Genomic DNA, 27,180 nt, shown 5'->3' with positions numbered 1-27,180 from the left:
ACAAAACCAAGGTCTTCTAACTCCTAGAGATAATTGTTTAGTGCAAAAAAACAATATTGATTAAAGCTACATGATTCCTTGTAAACATCTTCCTTATTAACATAGTAAATACAGATTTTTTCTAACATTTACATACATACTACCCTCAATTCGAATTCTGTTTATGTACACAGCCGGCACATTCGAGCCTACTTCTGAGTTTCAGCAATCAACGGGCATTGATCGAAAGCGCAGAAGGCAAGCTCTCCAATAAAACAATCGAATTCATGATTCACAAACAGTCCACGCACACAAACGTACACCCTTCCTCGCAAAATATGTACACACACGCACTTGTAAATTTTAATAGTCCGCACTCGGGGAAGCGGTCGAATAATTTTATTATTACTTTATACCCGACCTTGTGTGAAACATCGATACCATGCAACACTCATAAAGTGAACCTACGACCTGATTATGTCGGACTAACATTTAAGTAGGGGACTAAAATGAATTTAATTTCCGCTTCGACGCAGTATTGTATGATTACCGGTTATTTACTTTTTTATAAGTATTATAATAACAATCAATAGCTTAGCTTATACACAACTTTATAGCTTACATTTTTTTGTATATCGCAAAGATAAAATGTAACAATCCTATGTAAATATTATTATTTATGTAGTCAGTCCAGGATTATTGAAAATAGATTCTACAGCGAAACGATAACAAGCTCAGATCTTGAACAAGATTGGCAATTCAACTGAAATAGAGGATTATAGTCTAAGCAGGGGTTAGGGATATCCGCCCTAACAATAAACCCTGCCGATGCCGATGTAATAACCTAACAGAGATCAATCGACCCGCTCCTTACCTATTCCTCTATTTCTTCTACAAATGTATTAAAACTAAGGCGAATAAATGATTATATTTCCATTATTGATTTCAAACTAAATACACAAATATTCAAGAACAAATGGGTCATATTAAGATGATTTAAATACAATATTTTGAATCGTATAAGAAAACTATGAGATACTGTATCAAGACTGGCGACCACATGTCACAAGTAGGATACATTGACTTTGCAATAGCCAGATGCTTACAAGGTTATTGCCTTTTGACTAGCAACTACTTTTGATAGTCAACAACAGAATAACTTAAAGAATCTTACCAAAATGACAACATCGTCTTCAAAATGCTGATTGTAGTAAATTTCGTCTTCTAACATTTAAAACTATTAAGCACCGTTACTATAATATACACGTCTACCGCGAAAGCAAAGACACGTAGCAAGGCAACACTGATTCATACAACGAAGTCTGCGAAACTATTATTGTAGCATAAGTATATTTTTTAGCAAACGAACATAGTCTTTCGCGACTTGAATTCCCGCTCTCCCCCGCGAATCAAGCGACAGAAGGCACAACGCATATGGTCCACTACGACTAAAATACACTTAACAACTAACACCACCGACAGTGAACTTCGATTAGTCGCGGTTCTGATTCAAACCGGGCGCCATCGGAACCTGGCAGGGTAGTCTTTGTTAAGCGCGGTCCGGACCCGCGGCGCCAGCTGTGATCGGCATGCTCGAGCGAGCGTGCGTCTGGCGACGGAACGATCGATGCCCAGTAACAGATTTACATTTTCCGCGGAGAAAATCGGGAAAGTTTGTCACGTGCAGTATAGCGCGGGCGGCGAGTACGGCGCGCCCGCACGCCCGTAGTGCGCGGCGCCGAGTGCCGCCCGCCCTGCCCGCTGCTGCCGCCGTCGCCGCACCGCGACGGCCCACGGTACACCGTACGCCGCGGACCACTCGTCACCATTTACATAATCACTTAAACCAACATCGATATTGACATCCAGATAACTTGCGTATAAATATTTTTTTAACGTAATGAAAAAGTTTTATTTATTTCGGAACAAAATTAAAATCGAATATTTACTGTTCCAAGTTTGTCGTAAAAATATCTTCTCGCCTATGGCCGCATAACAGCTAAGACATCGATTGACAAACATGGGAAAACATGATAGCAATGGCTACGTGCAGATAACTCAAAATATCCTATCTAGATTTCAATTACAACGTAAGTGCGATTTTATATTGCGATCATTAAGGTCCCAAATGGTGCGTTACTGTTAGGGGTGGTTAGGGTTGAGGCGTGGTAAATAGTAGAGCGCGGGGAAGGGATGGTGTGAGACGTAGAAGTATCGATTTTGGCTACCCCGCCCTCACCCCTAGCGTTGCGACGGTGTGAGTGCGCTCTACGAGTCCTCACTGGGAGATGGTCGGCCAAACACCGCGCGTGTTCGAATATTAACATACGCTTTGTTCACACCATGGCTCACTGCCTTGCCAAACACCACCAAATGGTTTTCGTGCGCTGACATTATCAACAAACATATCACTTATATGTGAGTCACTTAAACACAAGGGAACTTTCAGTCAAATATGAACGACCTCTCATACTCTTGAACGAGATGATACAATAGTTTTCAACTACTCAAAAGAGTCTCTCCTTACCTCATGGGAATAGTATGGAACGATCTTTTACTACAAGCTATAGAGGTCAATACAGTATCTCTTTTATTTCCTAATATAAAAAGTAATAGACAATATTTACGAGTAAGAATATTGTAGCTAAGAATCTAAGAATATTGAAAAACAGCATCAATAAGGTTTGAATGATAAAGCGATATTGGAGACATACGGAATATTCACGTAGAAACTGTAATCGCGTCGACCACTTGTGGATTGAGATCCAGCGAATGCTATTGGAACATGGATTTCTAACAAATTTACACGATAAATGTACATGTATGAATATAGAGCTATGCTTATACGAATATTTTGCAAACCTAATACGTTTTTAACCTAGACTAAACGATTTAAATAGCGTATGTAGAGACAAATATTTGTATAATATAAATTACTACAAACCTCTTTAAGATTATGGAAATATCTATAATCTGTATACTTTACAAACAACACTAGTAGTGCTACAATTTACTAGTAAATACCCCATCATAGCAATGAATCACAAGCCCGCGGGGAGCCTTTTAATTTGACTCTCAGGAAGGCTTCAACAATATGAGCAGTCCCTACCTTTTGTCTCACTATACATGTTTTGTTAGAGAAATTTGGTCATAGAATAATGATAAACTAAAATAAAAACATACCTGTCATCGAGTTGTTGAAACTGCGAAGGTTGCTGATAGTTCATGCGACGACCATAGAGCGATGCACCGCCTTCCGACATGTATCCATCCATCATATCATTATTTCTGCCACAATCCATTTCGTTAACGTTTATCCTTCTCAGACAATCCCCATCAGACATATACCCAGATGCAATTTCATGGTCGCAATAATCGGGATTAGAGAATCCAGGTGTGTAATTAATACGATCGCGCATCCCGACATTTTCTCGGCCAAAATTTGCTTTTACTGTATTAGCATGATGCGGATATCCTGGAATGTTTTTCTGCGTTAAGCCTGATGTTCTCATAGGCAGCGTCAGATGGCTATTATAACCTCGAAGTAAAGGTCTCATGGGCATTACATTCATTAGTGGGTTCTCGTCTTCACCGAGCGAATTATCCCGGCAATGCGAAGGAGTACTGGAACGACTGTCGCTGTTCTTATTTAGCTCTGTTAAAGTCTTGTTATGGTCAAATTGAGGTTTATATCCATGTCCAGTATTTTCAGGTAATCTTTTCTGTGCAGCTTCCTTTTCCGATATTTCGGCCTCATTTATCACATCATTGATGTAGGTAGTGTTCATGTCCAATCTTTTAGAAGATGACAAATTATGAGATTTAGAAGCTTCAGATCCTGATTCACTAGAAGGTCTATATATGACACTGCCATCACTTGAATTGGACTGTTGTCCGGTTGTGCTGTGAGTAGAATTTGAATGGGAACTTTCAGACATTTGCGAAGTTGGGTTTTGATTTCCAGAAGCTAAAACAGGCATCGGAGAAACAGCTAATGTCTGTTTTTGAGTAACTTCTCTACTTAGATTGGATTGTTCTCTAGTAAAAGGATGCGCACTTACATTATTAGTGGAATTTAAACTAGAATTGCTCTGTATTGGACTTAATTGACTATTTGTACTTTTATGTATGATGTGTCTATCATCCTTGGCTATTTTAGTCGTTCCTTTAACTGCAGCCGTTGGTTTTGGAATGCCCGTATGGTTCTGTTGCGGAATATTTTGTGATCCCGGAGATAATTGCGACTGAGATTGCGACTGATTTAATAAATTTTTAGCGTGTACACTTGAATGGTCATGTGACTTCTCTGAGTGGTCTGTTCTAGTTTCACTGAGTTTCATTTGGCTTCCTGAGAGTTTAACCATTTTTGACTCCGTTTTTGTTTTACCACTTCTTGGATGATCGTCAATCATATTTAATTTAGTATTGCTTACTGATTTTGGTGCAGCTAGTTTAGATTCTTTGTCTCTAGCTGGAAGCTTTGGACTATTTCTAGATTTTTCATTATTACTTGTCTTGATACTGCTCTTTGTAATATTTGATGAGGATTCCTTTGCAGTTTTTGTATTAACTAATTTAGGTTTGGCATTTTTTCCAGATTTGTCTTTTGTTAGCGTATCATTCTGTTGCCTTATTGTCTTAGGTCCTATTAAATTGGATGATTTGATATGTGCATTTGTTGCGTTTGCAGACTCATTAAGACTTAAGCTAGAATCAGATCTTTCACTCTTAGCCGAAGAAAATCCACTAGAGGAACTTGTGCGTTTAGACACCGCGGTGCTTTTGCTATTCTGTTTTTCACAACTTATTTTTTCTTTATTAAAAAGTTTTAATTTATCTAACATTGAGTGTTTTGTGGGGGTTCCATTATGGTTGGTTGACGATTGAGAGTGTTGTTGGGGTGTACTCAAAGTTGATGGAATTTTGCTACCAGGCGCTAATAACGATGAGTTCGGTCGGGATCTGTTGAAAAAAACAAAAAAGCAATCGATATCACTACGCTATGCTATGTTCTAGTTTCTAAGAATAGATTATTGAAGCTACTAGTTACGTGCAAGTAAATAAAGTTTCGATTTAATTAAACAAAAAAAATGATAACAATAACCTACAAGACAAAATAACTAAACGATTATGTAAAACTATATGAATAGAAGATAAATACACGAATATAATATTCAAGGTCTAACGTGATAAGCTATATAGTGAAAATAAAGAAACATACCCAGAAGAAGATGCCGGAGCTCTGGGTATAAAACTGACCACACCCTGTCCTAATGGACTTGTTGATCGACTAGAACTTGCAGAGAGCCCGCTTTTGCCACCTGCAAACAAACAACATTACAAAGGTCATTATTACAACACAATTATTTATTTTAGTCACTTCTTATCGCACAACTTGCTCTCTTTTAACATTTAATTCATTAGACACACGATAAGTGAACAATCAAATATAATTAACCAAAACACGACACGGGTGGCCGGAACTGCGCCTGCGACAGACTGATCGGTAGGTCAAAGAAACATACATATAGAACCTATACAATATACATACTTCAACTACAATCCATTATACGTAGAGCTCTGATTCCCCTCACACCACTTTATAAATATTTGATGTTGTACAAATATTGTTGATTGCTTCAGCTCTAACTAGGCTGGTCAACTACAGGAAATAATAATAGCAATAACGTTAAGCATGCAAACACGTGTACAAAACAACCCCAAATAAGGTTCAATCAGAACAACAATGTAACCACAGCAATAAAAGGGTTAAACTGTATTGATTATTGAACTTGTCTTTATATTACTTATTATAATAAATTATGACTGTAAAAACTAAGTTACCGTTTAACGTTACTACACGAATAACTCTTATTTACTAAGCCTACGCCCTCCGTCCGTCATTTTGTCCTAGATTTAAAGGATTATATCTCTTAAACTTTAATATGGATACATATTATTATAGTGGATATCCTGATAAGTTATAATAAAACTAAAACGTACTTTTTAAAACAAATATATATTTTTTAAATGATTTTCTCATTACAGATAATCACATTTGGGAAAAGTTTCAAACAATATTTTTGTACTCAGTCCGTGGATTCAGACCTTTCATTGCCAGTTATTTTTTATGTGCTCACAAAATATTTAAGCATGATAGATTTTTCACGCCAATGTTTAGTTTTCTCTAAAAATATGGTTAACGACACTCAAATAAAAATAAGTACATAAAATTATGAAAGTGTAATCAAATTTTCAAATTTGTATGAATTACGACTAATAAGCACAGTAGCCTCATGTTTTTTAATTAGCCAATACATACTAATTGCCAATTGTAAACCAGTTTCAGCTTTGTGCCATAATGAGAACAATGATGAATGAAAGGATGCAGAACATAATTTATATAAGGTACACATTTTGGTACAGTTTTGGCGAAAGGTCAAAATATATTTTAAACAACAATTGTATAAAAGTATCGTCATCATCATCAACAACCCATTACTGTCCCACTGCTAGGCACGGGTCTCTTCTCTTAGTGAGAGGGATTAGGCCATAGTCGACCGCGCTGGCCAAGTGCGTATTGGTAGACTTCACATGCCTTTGAGATTTTTTTTTTTATAAATCTCTCAGGTATGCAGGTTTCCTCTCGATGTTTTCCTTCACCGTTTAGCAAGTGATAATTCATTTCTAATTTTATTTTATATTTTTTATATTTATATTTATAACATAACATAACATGTAATTTACAGGCTTAACCTAAAACATTACATGTGCTCAAGAATACTTTACATACATTCATAAATCTTGTAAGGTTGTCATGAAATATGTCAACATCAGGCATCTGTAAAAGCAGGCGATTGATTAAAGCAGGCGCAGCGCAGTGTGGTGCAGCTGCTGTGCGGCGCGTGCGCAACAAACGTTCTGCCAACAGACGGCCAGGCCTTCTGCCTCCATACCCTCCACGCATATACTGCATCGGAACCTCTATACCACATTTGGCAAGTGCAAGGGGATTATCAATTTTATTATTAAGTAACAGATAGAAATGCACCATTAAAAATAGCTTTCGCCGTAACTCTAATGTATCGAGCCCTATCATACCTGTTACAAAAAGGGATGGGTATAGATAAGGGTAGAACCCAAATTTACGACTGTAGATAAATCTGGCAAGTTTCCTTTGGACTCTTTCCATCATGAGAGAATATTTCTTCTCACAAGGATCGAAAACGACTGCGTTATATTCGAGTCTGGAACGAACGAAGGTATTGTATAGAATGAGCGCTACATTTGCATCAGTGAAGTTTGAAGCCGTTCTCAAAACAAAACCTAATGTTTTGTGTGCCTTAAGACATAAGTCTTTTATATGTTGCCTGAAATTTAGTTGCGAATCGAGTGTTAAACCAAGATCACGTATAACGTTTACGCGTTCGAGAGGTTTGTTACGCACATAACTTTGAAAAATCAGAGGTGCGTGCCCAGGCACGCACTTCTGATTTTGAACCTCGGACCCCTCGATCGAGAGGCCGAGTTTCTTAACCACTAGGCTATCACTGCTTCAGTAAAAGTATGTATTCCACAAACGATTATAATTCAATGTCTAATGGTTGCTCTATTTCTCAACTTCTTTGTCGGATTTTAACATATCAGAGAATCATATATAGAGAAACATAACAATAATCTTTATAATATATAAAATATACTTTTTCTGTATTTAACTCATCACGGTGATTGTAAAAATATTTAATGAGCCCAGAGCATAGTAGGTATATAATTTGGAATTAAAAAGTATAATAAATATGTGACTAAGTTAGGGAATACCCCAACAAACCCCTGCGAAATATTTGAATTGGTTTAGGCAACTACTAATAATCTTGGATTTTTATAGTTACAGAAGACGGTAACAATTTAATCGAAGTACTTTAAAATTGAAGTGTAAACTAAATATACAAAGAATTTCCTTAACCTAAACTCAACGATATATTATTGTCCTAACGTTTGATATAAAGTAATTTAAAAATAAAGTCGGTTACAAAATATTACTATTTACGAACAGGTATATAATGGACGATTTTTTTTTTCAAGAACCTTAAAAATACAATGTTCCATTCATAACCAAAAATAGCCTAAACAAAAACTCTGAACAGCTAACTTTTCACGAAGTCATAAAAACGAACTCGCTTCACATTTAGGAAAACGTGAAATTGGTATAACATTTCAATTTTGAAATTCTAGGAGTATATTCAGTAAGGACTGAAGATTCAATCAATCGTTTAAATAAATTCCTATCACACTCAGATTAGATGCTGGATGCAGGCTTTACGGAGCCAGTTGAACGTGTTTGAACTAAGAAATACACGAAATTTACGAGCATTCCAGTTTGCTCACTTAAAATGTATATATTTATTTCTTGTTTGAATCATGTATAATATAATTATCTATTGTCTATTTTATTTCTGTATCCAATTTACAATTAGATAGTAAAAGCAAGTAATTTGGCAAATTTACAAACTTATCAAATGGAAATACAAGTACTCGTACCTACATCTACTGCTAATTGCATAATTATTGTCGAAGTGCTGACTTTTTTTGAACTTTTGTGTTATTGTCTTTTATTGTGACTTTTATGGTATTTGAACGAATAGATCAGTTTTTCAGAATAATTAGTCGATCGTATGTGAAATTATAGTAGTCCTACTGCTACATCACAACCACCACATCTATTTCTTTGTAACAAAACCACAATACTAAGGCATTAAGTAAAAATAATATTCTCGAATTATTATGTAGAATTTAAATAGATATTAAGTATCGATAAATTTTAATCTGACTCACCTGATTGTCACCTTCTAATTTTGAAGGAAACATAGTTGATTTGAGCGATATTTCTATTAAACTTTGAATGTATTTTATTATTCTGTCTTGATCATCTTGCTTCGTTTACGCTTATCTTAGGTTGTTCAGAAGCCATCAGAAGGAAATGGCGTGACGTCAGCGGCAGGCGAATATAACAATCTCAATCAAGAGCAAACAGCATCCGTTCTCTGCACGAGATGATCCATCACTTTAGCAACCGCATCAACCACTTGTCGTTATTTTTAAATGAACTACTAACGCACAAGTACGGATGGACTGAACTATCTTAGATTGAAGATTTGAAGTGCACGTTGCGTAAGATAGGCTCTTTGAAGATTTTCGTTTAGTTTTCTTAGTGGTAGGCACTATTGAAAATCAGTGCTAATGTTGTTTGTACTATACGTCAAAAACACATACATACATTGTTTAGTATTTTTGGTATCAATGTAAACATGCTTATGTTCGTAATATCAAATGATAAAAAATACTTTTGAATTGTTCGCACAACTTCAATTATATTTTGTGTGCCTACAATTATTTTCATAAGACTAGCGTAATTTACTTTATTATGCACCTTATCATTTACTCTATAATATGAACCATATCATTACCTTAACAGTAAAACGTATTCATTGTGACTGCTGCGTCAATATGTGTTTCGTTTATAGGTCATAAATAAGGGTATACAAGTAATAAAGGCAGTTATGCAGTAACATCCTGGATGACTGGCAGACTGATTCATCGATATGAGCGAAATCGGCGAAGAATGTCTCCAAGATTGACCTACTAAGATCTTCGTTCAAATTGAAACTAAATGGGTTATGCTCTTATCGAATACCAATATGCCTGCTTAAATTGCTTTCCATTAAACAAACAGTTTTTATCTTATTAATTGGTTTACATAGTAACATCTTAATTAAAACTTTATCAAATACTACTTTTTCCCGTGATTTTTTTGCGCAGATTAAGATTAAATGGATAAAATGTATATATATACCTAACTGAATAACAATGCCATTCTATATCGGCGTTGAGTGCAAGATGTTAACCAAATGAGTCTCAATGCGCTTGGTACAAAAATCCTGAGATCGTCTCGGATTTATCTAAAAATAAACCGAGGGCTTATCGCTTAATACTGTGAAAACATTCCCCGCCTTGATAACTTGAGCTACGATCAAATATGAGTTATTTACTTTGCATCTTTTTAGGAGATCTCCAAGTATGTCAGCTCGTAAAATAAATTCTAACAAAGTTCATTAAGAGCTTATTAGTAACGCTTAAGTACCCGGAAGTTTAGAGTTATCCTTTGTTTTAAAATAGATTGGAGAAACATGAAGTTTATTAATATGTATTTTTACTTTACTTATTTTATAACCTAGCAAACTTATCCCTTTTTACAGATTAAATGTCTTATTAAAAAGGTTTTTGCTACCTAAATAATTATTTTTATTAGATGCACGATCTACTAAAATTGATAACGATATTTTAATACTTTGTATGTTATACAAGTTTAATAATACTAATTGCTTTTTTCAAATAATTTATAACTACGAATATTTTAAATGAAATATAAATCAAATTGCACAAACAACTTACTCGTAACATCGCGATCACAGTAACTTAATTATAATGTTTCAATTAATCAAGAAACTATTCGAATTGTTTATATTTTTTATCACTTGAACACGACACTTATCAAAGCAATTTATTAGGCGAGTGTACGCGCATTGCATTGCTCGCCGACTGACGATGCATGTGTCCACATCCACATACTCATAGGGGCTAGTGGTCTCGACTTATGATAATCCATGAGAATCATAACAATCAACGGCTAATGACTTTATTGAGCGTCGCTTACTTAGTATTTAGTTAGATATAGTCAGCGTTGTTAACTTTGTCGTGTGTGAATTGATATGGTCAATAAAAAGTTCAATTTTTTTTATTCTTATCATTGTACTTTAAAAAAAGCGTGTTTTTTTTAGTTTTTTGAACTATATTTATTTTATGTCTTATCGTTGTACTTTTGGTTAAATTTAACTTTATACGTATATATTCATATTCAATATAAATGTAAAAGATACAAACGTTTTTGTAATTATCAATCATAAATAATTTAATTTTTCACACCATAACAATAAACAATAATTAAAATAATCGTCTAATTAACTCGTTATATTTAATTTATTAATCAATTATTCAATTAAACCTTTATTAATTGCGAATATTATGTGAAATTAACCTCAAGAAAATAATTTAACATTTGTCATCTTACACAGAACATATCTCTGTGATGTGGACGGCAAGCGATTTATCTAATCTATCTCTCCCGGTTCAATCCATGCATATGTTTAAGTATGCAAATCCTTACAAGATCCTCATTTTCATATGTATTTCCGTACAACACTATGTATTATCGGAAGTTTTATGAAGAATTTAAACATACCCGACCTTTGTAGCCACCTGAATCACGCATCCAAATATGTATTTATGTTATGTATGTAAACTCTTGCATTGGTGAAAGACCCATACATTCCACATATCATTAAAAAATATACTTACAGCCCATCAAGATTCACATTGTTTTGGGCGCTACGAATACACAAAGAGCTTATCTCTTCTCAAGACACAAACGCATAGACTTAAAACAAAAATACGTTTAAATTCGCCGGGATTCGAACTTAAGAATCTGTGATTGTGGCAGTATCATCATATAGCAACGCGGATGGTCGATTCATTCATTTTTTTTAAATACATGAATAACACTATAAGTATGCAGGTCATTGGTAGTACTCTTTTTATTTTACAGACGGTTTCCAGCGTGCAGTTTACGACCAATAAATGGAATCTAAGATATTGCGAGGTTCTCTGAACGATTTTTAATACTGATGTTAATCTGCGGTATTGCTGCAGAATTTTTCCTTCTCCATAAATCAATTAGCGGCGGTTAGTGGCTTGGATAAGAGGGATAAGAAGGATTTTTAATTAAATATTAAATTATAAATACCTACATATTTAGGTTGAGTTTTTCAATTGGAAGAAATTGTGGAAAAAAAAAACGCTTTCTACACTCACAGCCCCCCACACTAGGATTCCCTGTATCGTGGGTGCTATGGACACACAGAGACAAATACACAAACACCCAGACCCAGAAACAGAAATCTAAATTCATCATTAGAAATCTGTCTGGCCGGGGATCGAACCCGGGACCCTCTGCGCGTCAGACTGGCATGGTGACTGCTCCGCCACAAGGGTCGTCATTACGAAGCGTTCCAACTTAGTGCTCACGGTAGCAACGCATCTCTGGTACCTCAGGTTGAACTTCATTACTGGGGTTGCTAATTACCATGAGATGAGTGACTACTGTAATCAACTGCAGATAAGATTGAAGTCCTAAATGAGGTTGACGACAGATACGTTGCTGCCACTGAGGACTAAATTGGAACGCCTTGAATAAGTCTGTCGTGACCACGCCGTTCAAATCGGAACACAGCAGCACTCAACACTGCAGTTGTTAGGTAGAAATACATACAGAAGTATGGCGGTGGTGGTGCTTATGGAGTCTAACCACAAAGGGTCCTTCAAAGTTATGTGATAGGCATCTAAGTCATCAAATTCGATTTTAGTTCTACTTCTAGGTGTTTGCATTCTCAACGTAGTCCATGGCATCAGTGACAAGTGGGAATCTAGTACAGGTGCGCGCAGGAAGCGCCACCGTGTTAGTAACATAGCTTATTAAATATCAATTGTTCCATTCGAAAGTAACAAAACATGTTTTAGTTCACAACATTCATTCTTCAGTCTGGGAAACATCCGGGCAAAGTAGGTATAGTCTAAGATCCCAATAAAATCCGACCTTAACCGAGCGGGCTAATGGAGTTGTTTATATCAAAATATGTCAATATATTGCAAATAACTCAAAATTTTCAGTAGAGTATGACTAAAGAAAATTTTTCTTTAACATTTCACTGGTTTGATTAATTGACAAATTACATGCCAGTCGAAAGTATGAAGCCTATAGAATATGCAAACCTTAGGTTGCAACTTAGGTTGCCTATTTTTCTCCTGTCACAATCCTTGAGTAGGCCAATCTGTTTGGCTGTTTAATGTTTGTACCTGCCTTCCCAAGGGTTGTGACGGGAAATAAATAGTTAACCTAACGTTTGTGTATTCATACTTTCAATTGGTATGTAATTTGTCGATTAACCTAACCAGTGAAATGTTTACGAAAAAAAGAATGAATCATAATCCGGACTCTTTTTGACATATTTAATGACGGAATTTTGACATTTAATTTGATATAAAAACGTTTCATCCATTAACCAGCTTGGTGAAGGTCGTCCTATGCTGGGCTATTCTACTAGTAGCCTAATAGGATATACTGGTATCCTCTACTAGTAAGACATATTACCATGTACGGGGGTGGCGGGCAGCGGGCGCTTGTCCGGCGGAGCCCGACGCGCCGCCGCGGCGGAGGCCGGCAGCGGAATCGACGTCTGCAACACCGACACCTGTCTGTGAACAATAGATAGGATTCATTGTTAGTGTACGTAGTGTGCGCTGTAAATATTGCTGCCGAGTTTTCACTCAAAATGGAAATAGTTGGTAGGGCGATGTTATTAAAATACGCTTTAATAGACTTCTTAATATTGTGTGAATAGATAATATGATATGAATATACTCGTAGCATTCATTAAATTTTGTGTTTTACAGGGATAATATTTTTTTAGATGGGTTTAAATGTTGCATGCAAAAAGGCTACACAATACGATACAATATAACACGATACTCCTCTTATTTTTTTAATATGCGCAAGCTTTATTCCACAAGTTTTTTTATTTTTCTAGTACAGATATACCAAGATACTAAAGTTAATTGTCATCTCATTGCTTGGCCCCCTCTCTCTTCTTAGGTTATATTCTTGCACTGTTCAATCTGATTTAATTAATTTGCAAATCCGTAATTGATTGGTCTTGTGCATGCTAATAGCTGTTTACCAAGTGGCATGACATAACTGACATCTTCCTTGCAAGAAACCAAGCCAGCTAACGTAATGACAGTTTGGCGATATAACTTCATACCACAATTATGAACTTAGGTGTACTATCTCGATTTTTAGTTAATAAAAACTAGTTTTCGTCATAGAAAATACAGCTTAAATTATTAATAATATAGTAGTAGCTCATATATTTTAATGTTATTTAACTTTATAATCGCGTAGTAAGTAAACCAAACCCACCTAGTGTTATCTCTATACTTTGCGTTCTCATCCATTACTAAAAGTACATTTTTTTTTCAAAAGTATAATAGAAATAATGTACTATTTAGTTAAAAAACGAAAGTATAAAATTATTAAATAAACACTAGTACACTGACTTGATAATATACTGACAAAAATTAAAAACAAATGTAATGTTTGCGTCACAACAAAATGTTATCACTCTGTCTTATAAATGACGACTGAGCTTCACAGAAATATTTTAATAGACAGGTAATTACGAATGCTAATATGAAATAGGCATATGCACTATAGAATTACGCTCTTACAGCATAAATAGATATGTGGCGGCGCCTTGGATTATGAAAGCAACTAGTATTTCTCTTAATGAAGTTAACATACTAATATATTATTTTGTATATATGAAAGCTAGAAACGGCTCATCAAAGAATAATCTCAAATGGATGCCTTAAACATAACATAATGTAAATCAAGCTTGTAATAACTCGTAAATTAGACAAAATCGAAGATTATGAGAAAATGAAAACTACACTTATAGAGCGTTATTAGAAAGTTTTAGAAAAAAATATATAATTTTGAAACTGCGCAAGGTTAAGAATTCTGATTGTGACGTAAGCGTAGACCTCTATACACAATCTTTGAACCGCCAACAACCCTTACAAACCCTTACAAATATTTTGGACTGGAAAGTCCGTTTATGTTTTCTCGCGATAAAGATCTTTCCCAAAAGGCTATTGTTACGGTAAATTTACCTTACATTCGTCGCCGATTTCGGAAACATAAAACAAAGGGGTAGGTACATTGTTTAGGAATGAAAAATTGTTGTTTGCCAGACGCAGCGCTTGCTATACAAACAATCTGTAATTTTATGGAAGAAAATCTAGAACTACATCCGTTGTGTACTTTATTTTCATTGTTACTTTGGTACACAGGTGAAGATTTATGAAGGTCGTTGAATATAAATATAATTGCAATAAACAGATTTAACCAGGGCTTGCTCTATTTTACGATGTCATGTTTCATTAAATAATTTTAACTAAACAAATAGTGAATTTGAAGTGAACAAGAAGCTGTTAAAATTCGTCAGTATGTATATATCTTTTTAGGTTCACGTCTAAAATTACGACAAGTAGACATAAACACAAAAATTTCTTAACATTACAACATTAAAAGAAAAAAGGATTGAATGGTATCAAATTGCCTAAATAATAAAACTAATTAATTATTATACACTCTTTGCCTTAAACTGATACGAGTATTATTACTTTTTCTTATAATAAAGGAGTAGCAGAGGATCATGCAGTCCACTTGATGGTAAGTGGCTACTGCCGCTCATGGACATCTGTAATCAACCCCAGATAGGATTAGATATTCCTACCTGAGGTCGGCCACAGATGCGCCGCTACCCCTGAGGACTAAGCTGGAACGCCTCGGAAAAGTATATCTCCCTTACCACACCCTTCAAAACGGAACACAGCAGCGCCTAACACTGCTGTTATTAGGCAGAAATAGGTGTGGCGGTGGTGTCGCCGTAGTCGAATCACAACGGGTTCTACCACCTTCAAAACCTTTAATTTAATATACTTGTAGCATGTACAAACGATATTTATATCTGCAACGTTAATGTCAATTATGATATAAATCGCGCCTGCATTATCTGTAATATCTCATCGATGTATTTTAGTCATAATGAACGAAATTCCGTATTTCAGCATTGGCAGTAACTTGGGCTTCCATTTCAATTAAAATGGATTGCTCCCAATAATCAGTGTAACGAGCCGTGTTTTGTATAACGGAAAACATTTTTGATCAGTCCAAACATGTAAATGTTAATGCAAATAAATAAAGTAGGTGTTTTACAAATGATCGCGATGTTTACTTTTAAAATAAAATGATTTAAGTATATATTTTAAAACTCTTGGTTCGACTTGAAAGGCATTAAAACCTGTTTAATAACAGTGTAAAGTGCTGTTGCTTTGGTTTGGGCGGCAGTTGCCACTTACCATCAAATAATCATCATCAACTAATTACTGTCCCACTGCTGGCCACCGGTCTCCCCTCAGATGAGAAGGATAAGACCATAGTCCACCGCGCTGGCCAAGTGCGAATTGATAGACATCACATACCTTTCAAAACATTTTTTTAAACATTTATCAGATATACAGGTTTCCTCACGGAATACTCACGATGTGTTCATTCACCGTTTGAGCAAGTTATAATTAATTTCTAATACGCACATAGCTTTGAAAAATCAGAGGTGCGTGCCTGGGATTTGAACTTCGGACTCTTCAATCAAGAAGCCGAGTTTTTTAATCACTAGGCTATCACTGCTCATCACTACAATCAGATGGATTGCATGACTATTTGTTAATGCTATAATACAAAAAGAAACACACGTAATTTTTTATCATAATTATGGCATACGTAGTTATACTCGAGATTTTATTTTAAAGAAATCACGTAAACATGTAAATCGCGATAACAGATAAGCACCAACACAGTCTACTGTTGACGCCAGAAACCGGGTTAGGTACAACAGAATTAGTATTTCATAAGTTTGTACCGCAATGTTTTACGATGCCTTGTTTAAATCTAGTTGTGATCAATGTTATTGATCATCTACAAGGCCGGTTACTACAACTACTCTTAAAAGCGTTTAAAAATATATTTTTATGCAATTAAAATACTAAATGAGGATGATGTCCACTTGGAGATAAATGGTCAATGTTGTCTATGGATAAAGGTAATCAATTTCGATTAGGATGGGAGTCGAACTTAAGGTCAACCGTAAATGCATGGATATAGTAATGACTACATCAGTACCCTTACCATGAGTTTTTACGTTTCGACAAATATGTTTGGTATTTGTTATGTATTTGCCCATACAAATTCCAATCAGACAGATGAGTAGGTAAGTGTGGCATGGGCGTTACCGAAATCGAACCAAAAAATTTTTCGCCGTTACCGTGGTAGGTGCTCTAGAGGATTTAGGACATTTAGTGAGCCTAAATTACATAGCCGTTAAACCATACAAGATTAAACATACATAGATTTCAGATTAAAAAACGAAAATACAATATTTATTAGCGCATATCTCGCGACTTTCTGCAAAGTAACTTGAGCCACCCGGCGATACAGTAGATACGTAGCGCCGGTCGTGGTCACGATCTCCTAATAAACCATGGGTTAGGAAGCTGCAATAACGGGTGACTTATCGGTATAATGTAAAGCATAATAAAATATTTCATTATATTTCATATTTTATATCGCTAAAAGGACAAACGTACTACTTTGCTTTTTTATAATATGGGAGTATCAGATGAGCATACAGTCCACCTGATGGTAAGTGGCTACTGCCGCCCATGGATATCTGTAATCGATCCCAGATAGGATAAGATAGACAGATGGTTCCACCACCTTTCAATAATAATCATTTATTTATTTGTGAGTCTCATATTGCATTTATAGACAACAATAGTCAATAAGGTTGGCATTAAAACAATTTCTAAAGTTGTAGCTATTCGACAACAGATGGCGCTGTTACTATTTCAACGAACGATTCTTTGCGCGATAGTGAAGGCCATTATTTTCACAAATTGGCCTCGATAGGGCGATAGAAAGACAGCTACAAGCCGGTCAATACATCTTAATCTATCTGTGGGATCGGAAATTGCACTTCGATTTGCTTTTTTTGTTTGCGATAAGATCTTTGTTATGTCGACATGTTTTTACTTATGCGATATCTCTCATCTCACAGTTATTGCAATATCCATAAAAAATATTCCTTTTTTATTACCTATATTCGATAATTACCTCTTCTATAGATTACTTTATGAATCTTGTATAATTATAAAGTACTTATAAAGCTTTATTACAATATCGTTTCATAAAATTATATGGGGTTTATAGTATCTGCGTAGTTATCTATAAATGTTCTTATTAGGTAATTAGAAAATCTAATTAAAATTGATTATTATATTTATTTTATAACGACAGTGTCTTTTTTTTTACGAGGGGAAAACCTTCAAAAGGTACCTGGTGTTGTGGGAGCGACGTACGGTTATGTGGGATTCTTACCGCGCTAAACCCCCCCGGTGGCCGTCCTCGGCGCTGCGTAGAGGGCTCCGGTATCTCCAAAGGAACGCAACCGGAGCCCTCTTAGCGCGTTACCCCGTCGGGCTCCGCCCAGGTGAGCTTGGCGCTCGCCACACCGTCCGATAACGACAGTGTCTAAACTGTTAATAAATGTGAATACAATAAAATGCCCTGACGTTGTAGATTAACTTTAGTTTAAACTACCAACAACAACTTTATAATAATTACCTAGTAACGGAACAGATTTTCCAAATAAGTCACTCTTAATGAGATATCGTAAAAAACAACAGTAAATGCAAAAAGGGAACAATTTGTTTCTTTCATAATTATGGGAATGCTTTATTACGCAGTATTTAAATCGTCCAAAAAGTCCGTGTCGACGTGCCGTTGTCGAAAATTCGAAATTAAAGTCTCTCATTATGACAAAAATTTTAATGCTTGCACTGAATTTCGTGATGTAAAAATTTAAAAGCCTCGTTCGTAAATTACACATGCATATAAATAAATCATTCCAATTGGACTGTTACTTGATGTATTATATTTATAACTACCTAATTATATTTAAAAAATAATAACTAATTACAAATACTAACTTACTAAATATGAAAAATTTTGAAATAATAGTAGTAGCAGACGAGCATGCAGTCCACCTGAAGGTAAGTCGCTACTGCCGCCCATGGACATCTGTAATCAACCCCAGGTGGGATTAGATATTCCTACCTGAGGTCGGCCGCAGATGCACCGCTACCTCTGAGGACTAAGCTAGAACGCCTCAGAAAAGTCTGTCTCCCTTACCACACCCTTCAAAACGGAACACAGCAGCGCCTAACACTGCTGTTATAAGGTAGAAATAGAGTCCTTCAGAGTAATCATTGCCTGTTTCAAAGAAATATTACACACATCGCTAGATGTAAGGTTTTATAAGTTGGTAAATCCGCTTATAGTAAATATTAAAATTTGATACGTTTGACCTAAATTTAAAATGACAACATTTCTTTAAGCTTTGTTATACATAGATTGTATCGCATGTGTTAAAGTATTGTTCGATGGATCGATATTTGATGGCGGGCTATAAGGGCGAGATCTAAACAATGAACATCTGGCGTATGCGCATGTGTGCACGCAACATTGTCGCATGTCATACGAAAATAGGGTTGTCACTTGTCACTTTAGTGTTGTATTATTAATACTGTATAAAATGATTTATTCACATAATACACTTTTTGTAAAGTCAACAAGTAATTAATTTAAAAAATCAAAAACCCGACTGCACCAAAAAGGTTGAAGTAGAATTTCCAAAAGCAGTGAAATAGGCATTTCATTATTTTTATCCAGAAAGCCAAATACAAAATTTCATAGTAGGTTTCTGCTTCAAAAACAAAAGATGTTCAAACAATATTATCCTATTTTAACCTCGTAGTGCTCATTTACGCTATATAAAGAACCTATGTGTAAAATTCCAGCACGCTTAAGTTCAGAGGTTTCCCTTTGCGTTGATCTCTGGCACAGCAACTCACTTATTTAGTCAGACAGTCATCTCGATGTGTATATACGAGCATATATGTACTAGCTGACCCGGCAAACGTTGTGTTGCCATAAAAATTAAAAAATGTTAAGGGTGAACAACCCTTATCACTTAGGGGTAAAAAAAATAGATAGTGGCCGATTCTCAGATCTACTGAATATGTATATAAAATTAGGTAAAAATCGGTGAAGTCGTTTCGGAGGAGTACGGTAACTAACACGAGAATTTTATATATAAGATATATTATATAATGTATGTGTAATCTCCTCTTAATTTCCTTTATTTTGACACCCTACTCGATAGGTTTGGTTAACTTTTTTTAAAACGTGTTACTATTTCGCGAAAATATCCACCATTTACGGTCTATAAAATATATAACTTCATTAAATCAGAGTTTCGGTCATTATTTTACCTCTTTAGAGGTAGAATTTCATCATTTTTATCTAACAAGCCTGATACAAAATTTCAGTGTTTGCTTCAAAATTGACGATTGTTCAAATGAACTTTTAACCCTTATTTTACTCTCTACAGGGTTGATTTTTCGGAGGGGGATAAATTAGTGCGTCCTTGTTCCTATCCAGAAAGCCAAATATAAAATTTTATAGTAGTTGCTTCAAAATTAAAGAATTTCAAAAAAGCTGTTTTGCCCTTTTTTACCCTCTTGAGGGTAGAATTTCCAAAAGGCCTTTCTTAGTACTTATTCACGCTATATAGAGAATCTATGTGCAAAATTTCAGAACTGTAAGATCCTTGGTTTAGGCTGTACGTTGATTTCTGAAAAATGAAAAAATCATTTAGTTAGTCAGTCAGTCAGTCACCTTGCTGTTTTATATATATACAAATATGTTTTTATAATCTCCGTTTAATTTCCTTTCATTTGATACCCTACTCGATAGGTTGGGTTAACTTTTTTTTTTAAATGTGTTACTATTTCGCGCCAAAAATCCGCCGTTTTGATTTTTTTTTACTAACACCTATCTAAGGACACTCGGGTCATTGAAACAAATATAATGACACCTTAACTGTTGAAATTCATCCACCCGTTTATTAGATCGGATCAAATAAAGAAAGACAAACATACAAGATACGCGCGAAAAACATAACCCTTCCTTGGCAGTCGGGTAATAAAAAATAAACTAATAAATAAACTACTATTTCGGACTATGAATTATTCATATCTGATTTCGTTTTTATATTTATGTTATTTTTTATTAAAAAAATATATTACACATTGTAATGTTTTATGAATTTTATGCATAATTCAAAAAACGCCATTCCAAAAGCGTAAGAAAAAATAAATGTATTTTTTGATGTGATAAATGTTTTAATATCCATGCGGAACATCAAAAATTTTAATTATATATTTTAATTAAAGGAATGAAATTCACATTTTTTTCATTTTTGCAAAATTACCTTTAGATGAAGTGACAACCCTGACATACACGGGTCTGCTTTGCGTAATAGATACATGACACGCGCAACTTGGGGTACCGGCGCGACACCGGATCGGTTTACGTGCGCCAGCGCAGCTAACCGTATCATGAGAATTTTGATCGATCGTAAAATAATAACCGGTAGTGAAAAATAATTATCGTCTCTATTAATGTAATTAAAGCTATCAAGGTCGTCATGTAATTTAAAACTTCTGTTTTCTGTCATAGTAACTATGATTTATCAAAATTATTTGTCATAAGATCTAAGTCTTTTTTGTGAAGCCTCAATAAGTGACAGTTGTTTTATCTCAGTGATTTCATTAAGCAAATTGATATCGATATAATATTTCAACTACAAAGTTATATTAAAATAGCCAATAATATTGACACAAATACGGATTAGAGCAACCCATGTTAAATGTCTCCAAATCGTCCATAAAGCTTCTGAAAAGCGTTTAACGACTGCTATTCAATATAAACAACGGATCGACAGCTTAAAATGTCCACCGAAGCACGAGCGCGCATGTTTAGCCACTAGCGGTCATCCATCTCACACCCACTCCGTTGCTTAACTTTATAGATCGGTTGCATTTTACATAAACCGCAGGGCTATACTTACAGCCGTGTTTATGAACCAATTACTGTTCTTGTAAATTATGTTATCTTTTCCAATTTTCTTTCATTTTTCAGGCAGAAATAGCAAGATGTATTTTTTGGGCAAACCTATTTTAGTAATGTAGTCGACGGCAAGACAACAACATTTTAACCTTTTCACTAGAATACCGTTTAGGCTGTCATTTCACTCGTCTAATATCTTTGTCCAAGATTTATTTACAATCTACGTACGAGAAAACGGTAGAACGTGGAGCGGCTGTTTTTGGCGATTGTTTGTGGCCTGGAAACTCGTCTTCTAGCTGAAAAAATCTTTGATCGAATAGCGGTGTTGCTAGTAAATTGGATGAAGTCATCCAGTTTATTTAATCAAATGTAGGTAAATTGGACAAAAATATTTGACAAGTGGAGTACCACCCTTAAACGGTATTATAGTGAAATGGTTAAAATTCCCAGCGTGACAGCGTCATTATTACCACCTCAAAAGCCTGTACGAAATGAACCGAGCCACTTCCGTACAACAGTATTGCACATGACATGCCTTTCCGCTGCCCCGCCGGTCGGAAATGAGAGCTGTCAGGCCAGATAACGTGACGTCACCGGCATGTCGTCACATCACGAGCCTGCCAGAATATGAACCTTGCGATTCACGTCGGTACCGCGCGTGACTGGCTCATCGCGCCTTTGAATAAGAAATGAGGCTGTGTGCTGTGTGATTAGTCTTTATTTTGTGGAATTGTTGTAGTGATGCCGTCTAGCGTCTGATGATTGTAAGTGCCCACTGATCATGGACATATGTAATCAACACTACATAGGATTAGAATTATACCTACTTAAAGTCAGCGAGAAATGTATTCCTATGCCTTTGTTAAAGCCTCTCTTACTTCTGTAGCAACCAAGCATGCAGTTCGCCTGATGGTACGCGGCCACTGCCTCCTATGTGCATCTATGATCAACCGCATATAGGATTGTAATCCCGTTTGAAGTAAGCTACAAGTACCTATGTTGCTGCTGCTACCCCTAATGAGTAAGTAATAAATATTTAACAAAAGTCTCTCTTCAAAACGGAACTAAGCATCGCTGCATATTCGTTTTATAAGCAGCAATAAGTGTAACGTTGATACCTTCAGAGTCAGATCATGTACTTACAATACAATAATATTAATGTATTTGCCAAAATAAATAAGGAAAGTGCCAAACCATGAATCACGTGATTTGATTTTTTTTTTTATAATATAAGAGTAGCAGACGAGCATGCAGTCCACCTGATGGTAAGTGGCTACTGCCGCCCATGGACATCTGTAATCAACCCCAGATAGGATTTGATATTCCTACCTGAGGTCGGCCACAGATGCGCCGCTACCCCTGAGGACTAAGCTGGAATGCCTCGGAAAAGACTTTCTCCCTTACCACACCCTTCAAACCGGAACACAGCAGCACCTAACACTGCAGTTATTAGGTAGAAATAGGTGTGGCGGTGGTGCCGCCGGAGTCGAACCACAAAGGGTTCTACCACCTTCAATATTTTTAACAAACCTTCAAGATTTATAACAAACTTCGACAAAAGGAGGTTCTCAATTCGCCATGTACCTATATTGTGTATATTTTATCTCGAGTAAGAAGGAATGCTGTCGGTCAACAAACCAGGTAACTTTACAACAATTTCAACACTCATAGTATTTCTGAGTCATTCTGTTTAAAGGAGATAGATAAAACCGTGGCTTGACTACTCTCAACCACATTTGTGATTAATAGTGTAACTTTGAAGGTGGTAGAACCCTTTGTGGTTCGGCTCCGGCGGTACCACCGCCACACCTATTTCTACCTAATAACAGCAGTGTTAGGCGCTGCAGTGTTCCGGTTTAAAGGGTGTGGTAAGGGAGACAGACAGGAGGCGAGGCGTTCAGTGTTCAGGCGAGTTTCCGAGGCGTTCCAGCTTAGTCCTCAGGGGTAGCGGCGCATCTGTGGCCGACCTCAGGTAGGAATATCTAATCCTATCTGGGGTGGATTACAGATGTCCATGGGCGGCAGTAGCCACTTACCATCAGGTGGACTGCGTGCTCATCTGCTACTCCTATATGATAAAAAAAAACTTACAATATTGAGTACTGTTGTGTTCTGCTATGAGGTAAGGAAGAGGAACATAAACCAGGCATCCTAACTTAGTAATCAGGGGTAGCGACACATAATTGTCTGACCAGAGATGGGAGTACAATCCTATCTCGCGTTGTACCCAGATACACATTGGTGACAGTTGCAACTTACCACCGGAAGAAATGCATGGTTGTGTGCTTCATCCATATCATAAAAAGTGGGAATATGAAATCTCTTGCTAAAAATAACATACAAAGTCAAGTATTGACGCATTCGTATTATAAATGTATGTTATAAGAATAAACGCCACGTGACACACTACCGTGTCAACACTTTATTCTACTTGAAGAAATGGAAATAAGGGTTATCGTTCCAAATGTCACGTTACGTGACACGTGAATATGTCGGAATAACGTCAATGCGTGACGTCTTTGTCGGTAACACCCTTCAGGTAAAATTGGGCCCGTCAACATAGATATTATATAAAAGTATTATTTTAATAATTTATAATAATTTCTGACTCAACTGCTAAGGGTTTTTGGACCGTATATATGCCTCATTAGTTGGTAGGTCCCACAGCTATAACGACTTTACCTTGAGGTAAAATGATAAATTAAATCAATCAAATATGTATTTAACAACATTAAAATGTTTAAATGACATACCTACCAACTACTTACATAAAAACATTTTAAAAATTATCAATAGGATATGGTTGCAGATTTTTTCGCTACATAAGAAGATTCTTATCATTCAACATTTAGGGCGATTCCAAAGATACTTTATCACTTCTAAGTTTGTGATGCAAAACAAATTCAGTAGCCGCTCTCAAACTTTTGAGGTCAAAACTCTCAGATACTTCACTGGGAGAGCTTTTACTCGTGACGTCAGCTATCCGAAGCTAAGCCACACTATTATTCAGGGTTTCACGTCAGTTGCATGTTGTGAGCTATTGCAAGTGTAATGTGTGAACGTGTGAAGTGATTCACTTATCCAATACATGGCACGATAAATGTACATTATTACAGGAATACTGTAATCGTATCAATCAAATCAAATCAAATCATTTTTTTTAATGCAAAATAGGTTCTTTGCAAAGCAGCTCTTTGAATGTCATTACATCTACCACCACTCCACTACGCGTCTCGTTATGGAGAAGAATAAGAAGAAATCATCTATGTCAGTCAAACTGTATCGTGTGGCAAAAAATAAAACGTATGAAAAGCCTATGGTCTTAAAATAAAACGGTAAATCCCTTACAATAAACTTATATTTTCAGTTGATACCTAACATATTTTCTATTTGGGTGACATTTAAGACACCTTATGGAACATAGGTAATCAAAGTGTGAAACCATCTCTAGTATAACTCGCATATGTCCAATTTTTAATTTAAATATAATTATGGAATTATTGTATCTAAGACTTTCAGTATTCAAAAGCTACATCTACAACACAAACGTAACGTAAACGTAACTTCTTTTGTTTACATTCCGCAGAGTATAACTAATTTACGTAAAGACCTACTTAAGAGATTACGAACATCTTACCTAAGTGGAGTAAGTACTTAATATAATATGCTAATAGTACTTAAGAGTAGATGTCACGACGCAAAAGGCGTAGAAAGTCTTAATCACCATTGTCTCCTTAGATCCTAAACACGACAGTAACGAATAATACTCCATAAAAGGCGAAACGAGAAATCCCTACAAGGCCCTCGCTACATTGTTTATCTGTGCACCTCCACCTTGTTCAGATCAAAGATTACTGGTACATTTTGCTTTTACGATATCGATAAAGCTGCGTACCCACTTGTGAGTCGTAAGCGTAACCGTTGCAGTTACTGTAGCTAAAAACTAGTGTGCGTGTTGCCCGCTGCAGTGCTGCTGCAATCATAAACTAATTTTGTAATTGTAACTGTTGCATGTTAAGCATACCCATTAGCTGTAACTGTAACCATTGCAGTTAGGTACTGTAACCAACTAGATAACTAAAAATATTGCCTATGTCTTTCACAGTTTATACGAATACAGCGATACCTCATATTTTTATATCCGTCAAGCAGTTCGCTGGACGTCGCGAACGAAGATCGTTTTATAAATTCACATACGAGTAGCGTACCACTTCGGTTACAGTTAGAGCTCAGTAATGAGTACCCAGCCTAATACAGCGCTTAACTCGTAAAAGATCGAAGCATCGACTTCAAGCGAACTCGTCCGTATTTTTAGCTCTACTTAAGCAAACTAGCCGTTCTTAATACCTTTACACGAACAAAGAATGTGCGTGCGAACGTCAAATTACGCGTGAAATTTACTTTTGAAAATTAAGTTTGTTACTTTATTAAGTAGCGAAGATTAGATTTTATAAAAAACATTGTATGTAATAAGTACCATAACTTTACGAACCGCTTTGGTTAACGTCTTAATAAATATAAAAGTTCTTGTTTAAATATTGTATTTTTTTTTCTTTACTTCTTGTAGGACTTGCGTAGCAAATAAAATCAATGTAGCTGGAATACAAAGTTCATTACATTACAAAGTACATTATAACATTGATAGTTAAGCCGAAAGAATACATTGCATTTTTATTGCCATAAATAAATAATATGATAACCAGACATTAAAGTGGGCATCGTAATAGCTCTTAAGGTGCCCCAGGAAAGAATTTTATGCAGCATGTAGATGGATCTTCAACCTTCGGCGGCCATTAAACACAAACATTGTAACACGACTTATAACATACAATGTTGCTTTCCTTCGAAGATTACTTTACATACCTTCTGACTTCAGGCGAAGTAGGCAAGCTCCTACATTTCCTGCTTTTGTTGTTATGCCTGGGGTTCCCGTGTCCAGAGTTAGCGTTGCCCATGACTGATTAGTAGTTTAAAATTCTCTTTGTATCACACTTGCCATTCCACTGTACACATCAAACTCACTGCACATTCAAGTCTTGGTGTACACATTTCGCTTTGAACTAACCGCACTTCACGAATAGATATAATTTTATTCAATCGGAATGAATTCTGTGGAAATTCTACATTCTACCCGCAACTTCATAATACCTATTTTTATCATTGGAGATCGGTTTTGGTGACGTTTAAATTAAATACGACGTAGGAAAAATATGGTTATGATTGATTATTTACTTATCAAATAAATATGGTTAAACTAACATTATTGTACGATGCTACTATAGGTACTTATATTCCTAAACAAAACGTTACGACGACAATAACCATTGTTCACGGTATTAAATCAAAATGAAAAATATGTACCTATAATGTGATAAAGTCCCCCATAAAGCGATAAATTCTTAATCGACTATTCCAACCATTTAGTGGTTCGATAGTCGATA

General features: G+C 35.7%; 1 protein-coding gene across 10 annotated transcripts in view; it reads right to left on the bottom strand.

The window, feature by feature from the left end:
* The window catches only part of sick (sickie), a 306,579-nt gene that overhangs the window by 99,221 nt on the left and 180,178 nt on the right, over nt 1-27,180 (bottom strand). For 5 of the 10 annotated variants that reach the window (XM_073080100.1, XM_073080099.1, XM_073080102.1 and 2 more), the window contains exons 4-6: nt 13,241-13,344; nt 5,201-5,300; nt 3,163-4,941 (exon numbers count right to left, since the gene is read on the bottom strand). In XM_073080100.1, coding sequence (XP_072936201.1) covers nt 3,163-4,941; nt 5,201-5,300; nt 13,241-13,344 — 1,983 coding nt within the window. Of the gene's footprint in view, nt 1-3,162; nt 4,942-5,200; nt 5,301-10,428; nt 10,571-13,240; nt 13,345-14,068; nt 14,119-26,602; nt 26,849-27,180 lie in introns of those variants that run through there. The other 5 variants (XM_073080105.1, XM_073080107.1, XM_073080106.1 and 2 more) reach the window with 3 other exon arrangements.

This window comes from Epargyreus clarus, unplaced genomic scaffold (assembly GCF_041222505.1).
Source record: "Epargyreus clarus isolate Ecla_fem2 unplaced genomic scaffold, WU_Ecla_fem_2.2 ptg000014l, whole genome shotgun sequence".
Classification (NCBI taxonomy): domain Eukaryota; kingdom Metazoa; phylum Arthropoda; class Insecta; order Lepidoptera; family Hesperiidae; genus Epargyreus; species Epargyreus clarus.
This window is presented reverse-complemented; position numbering and strand designations above follow the sequence as displayed.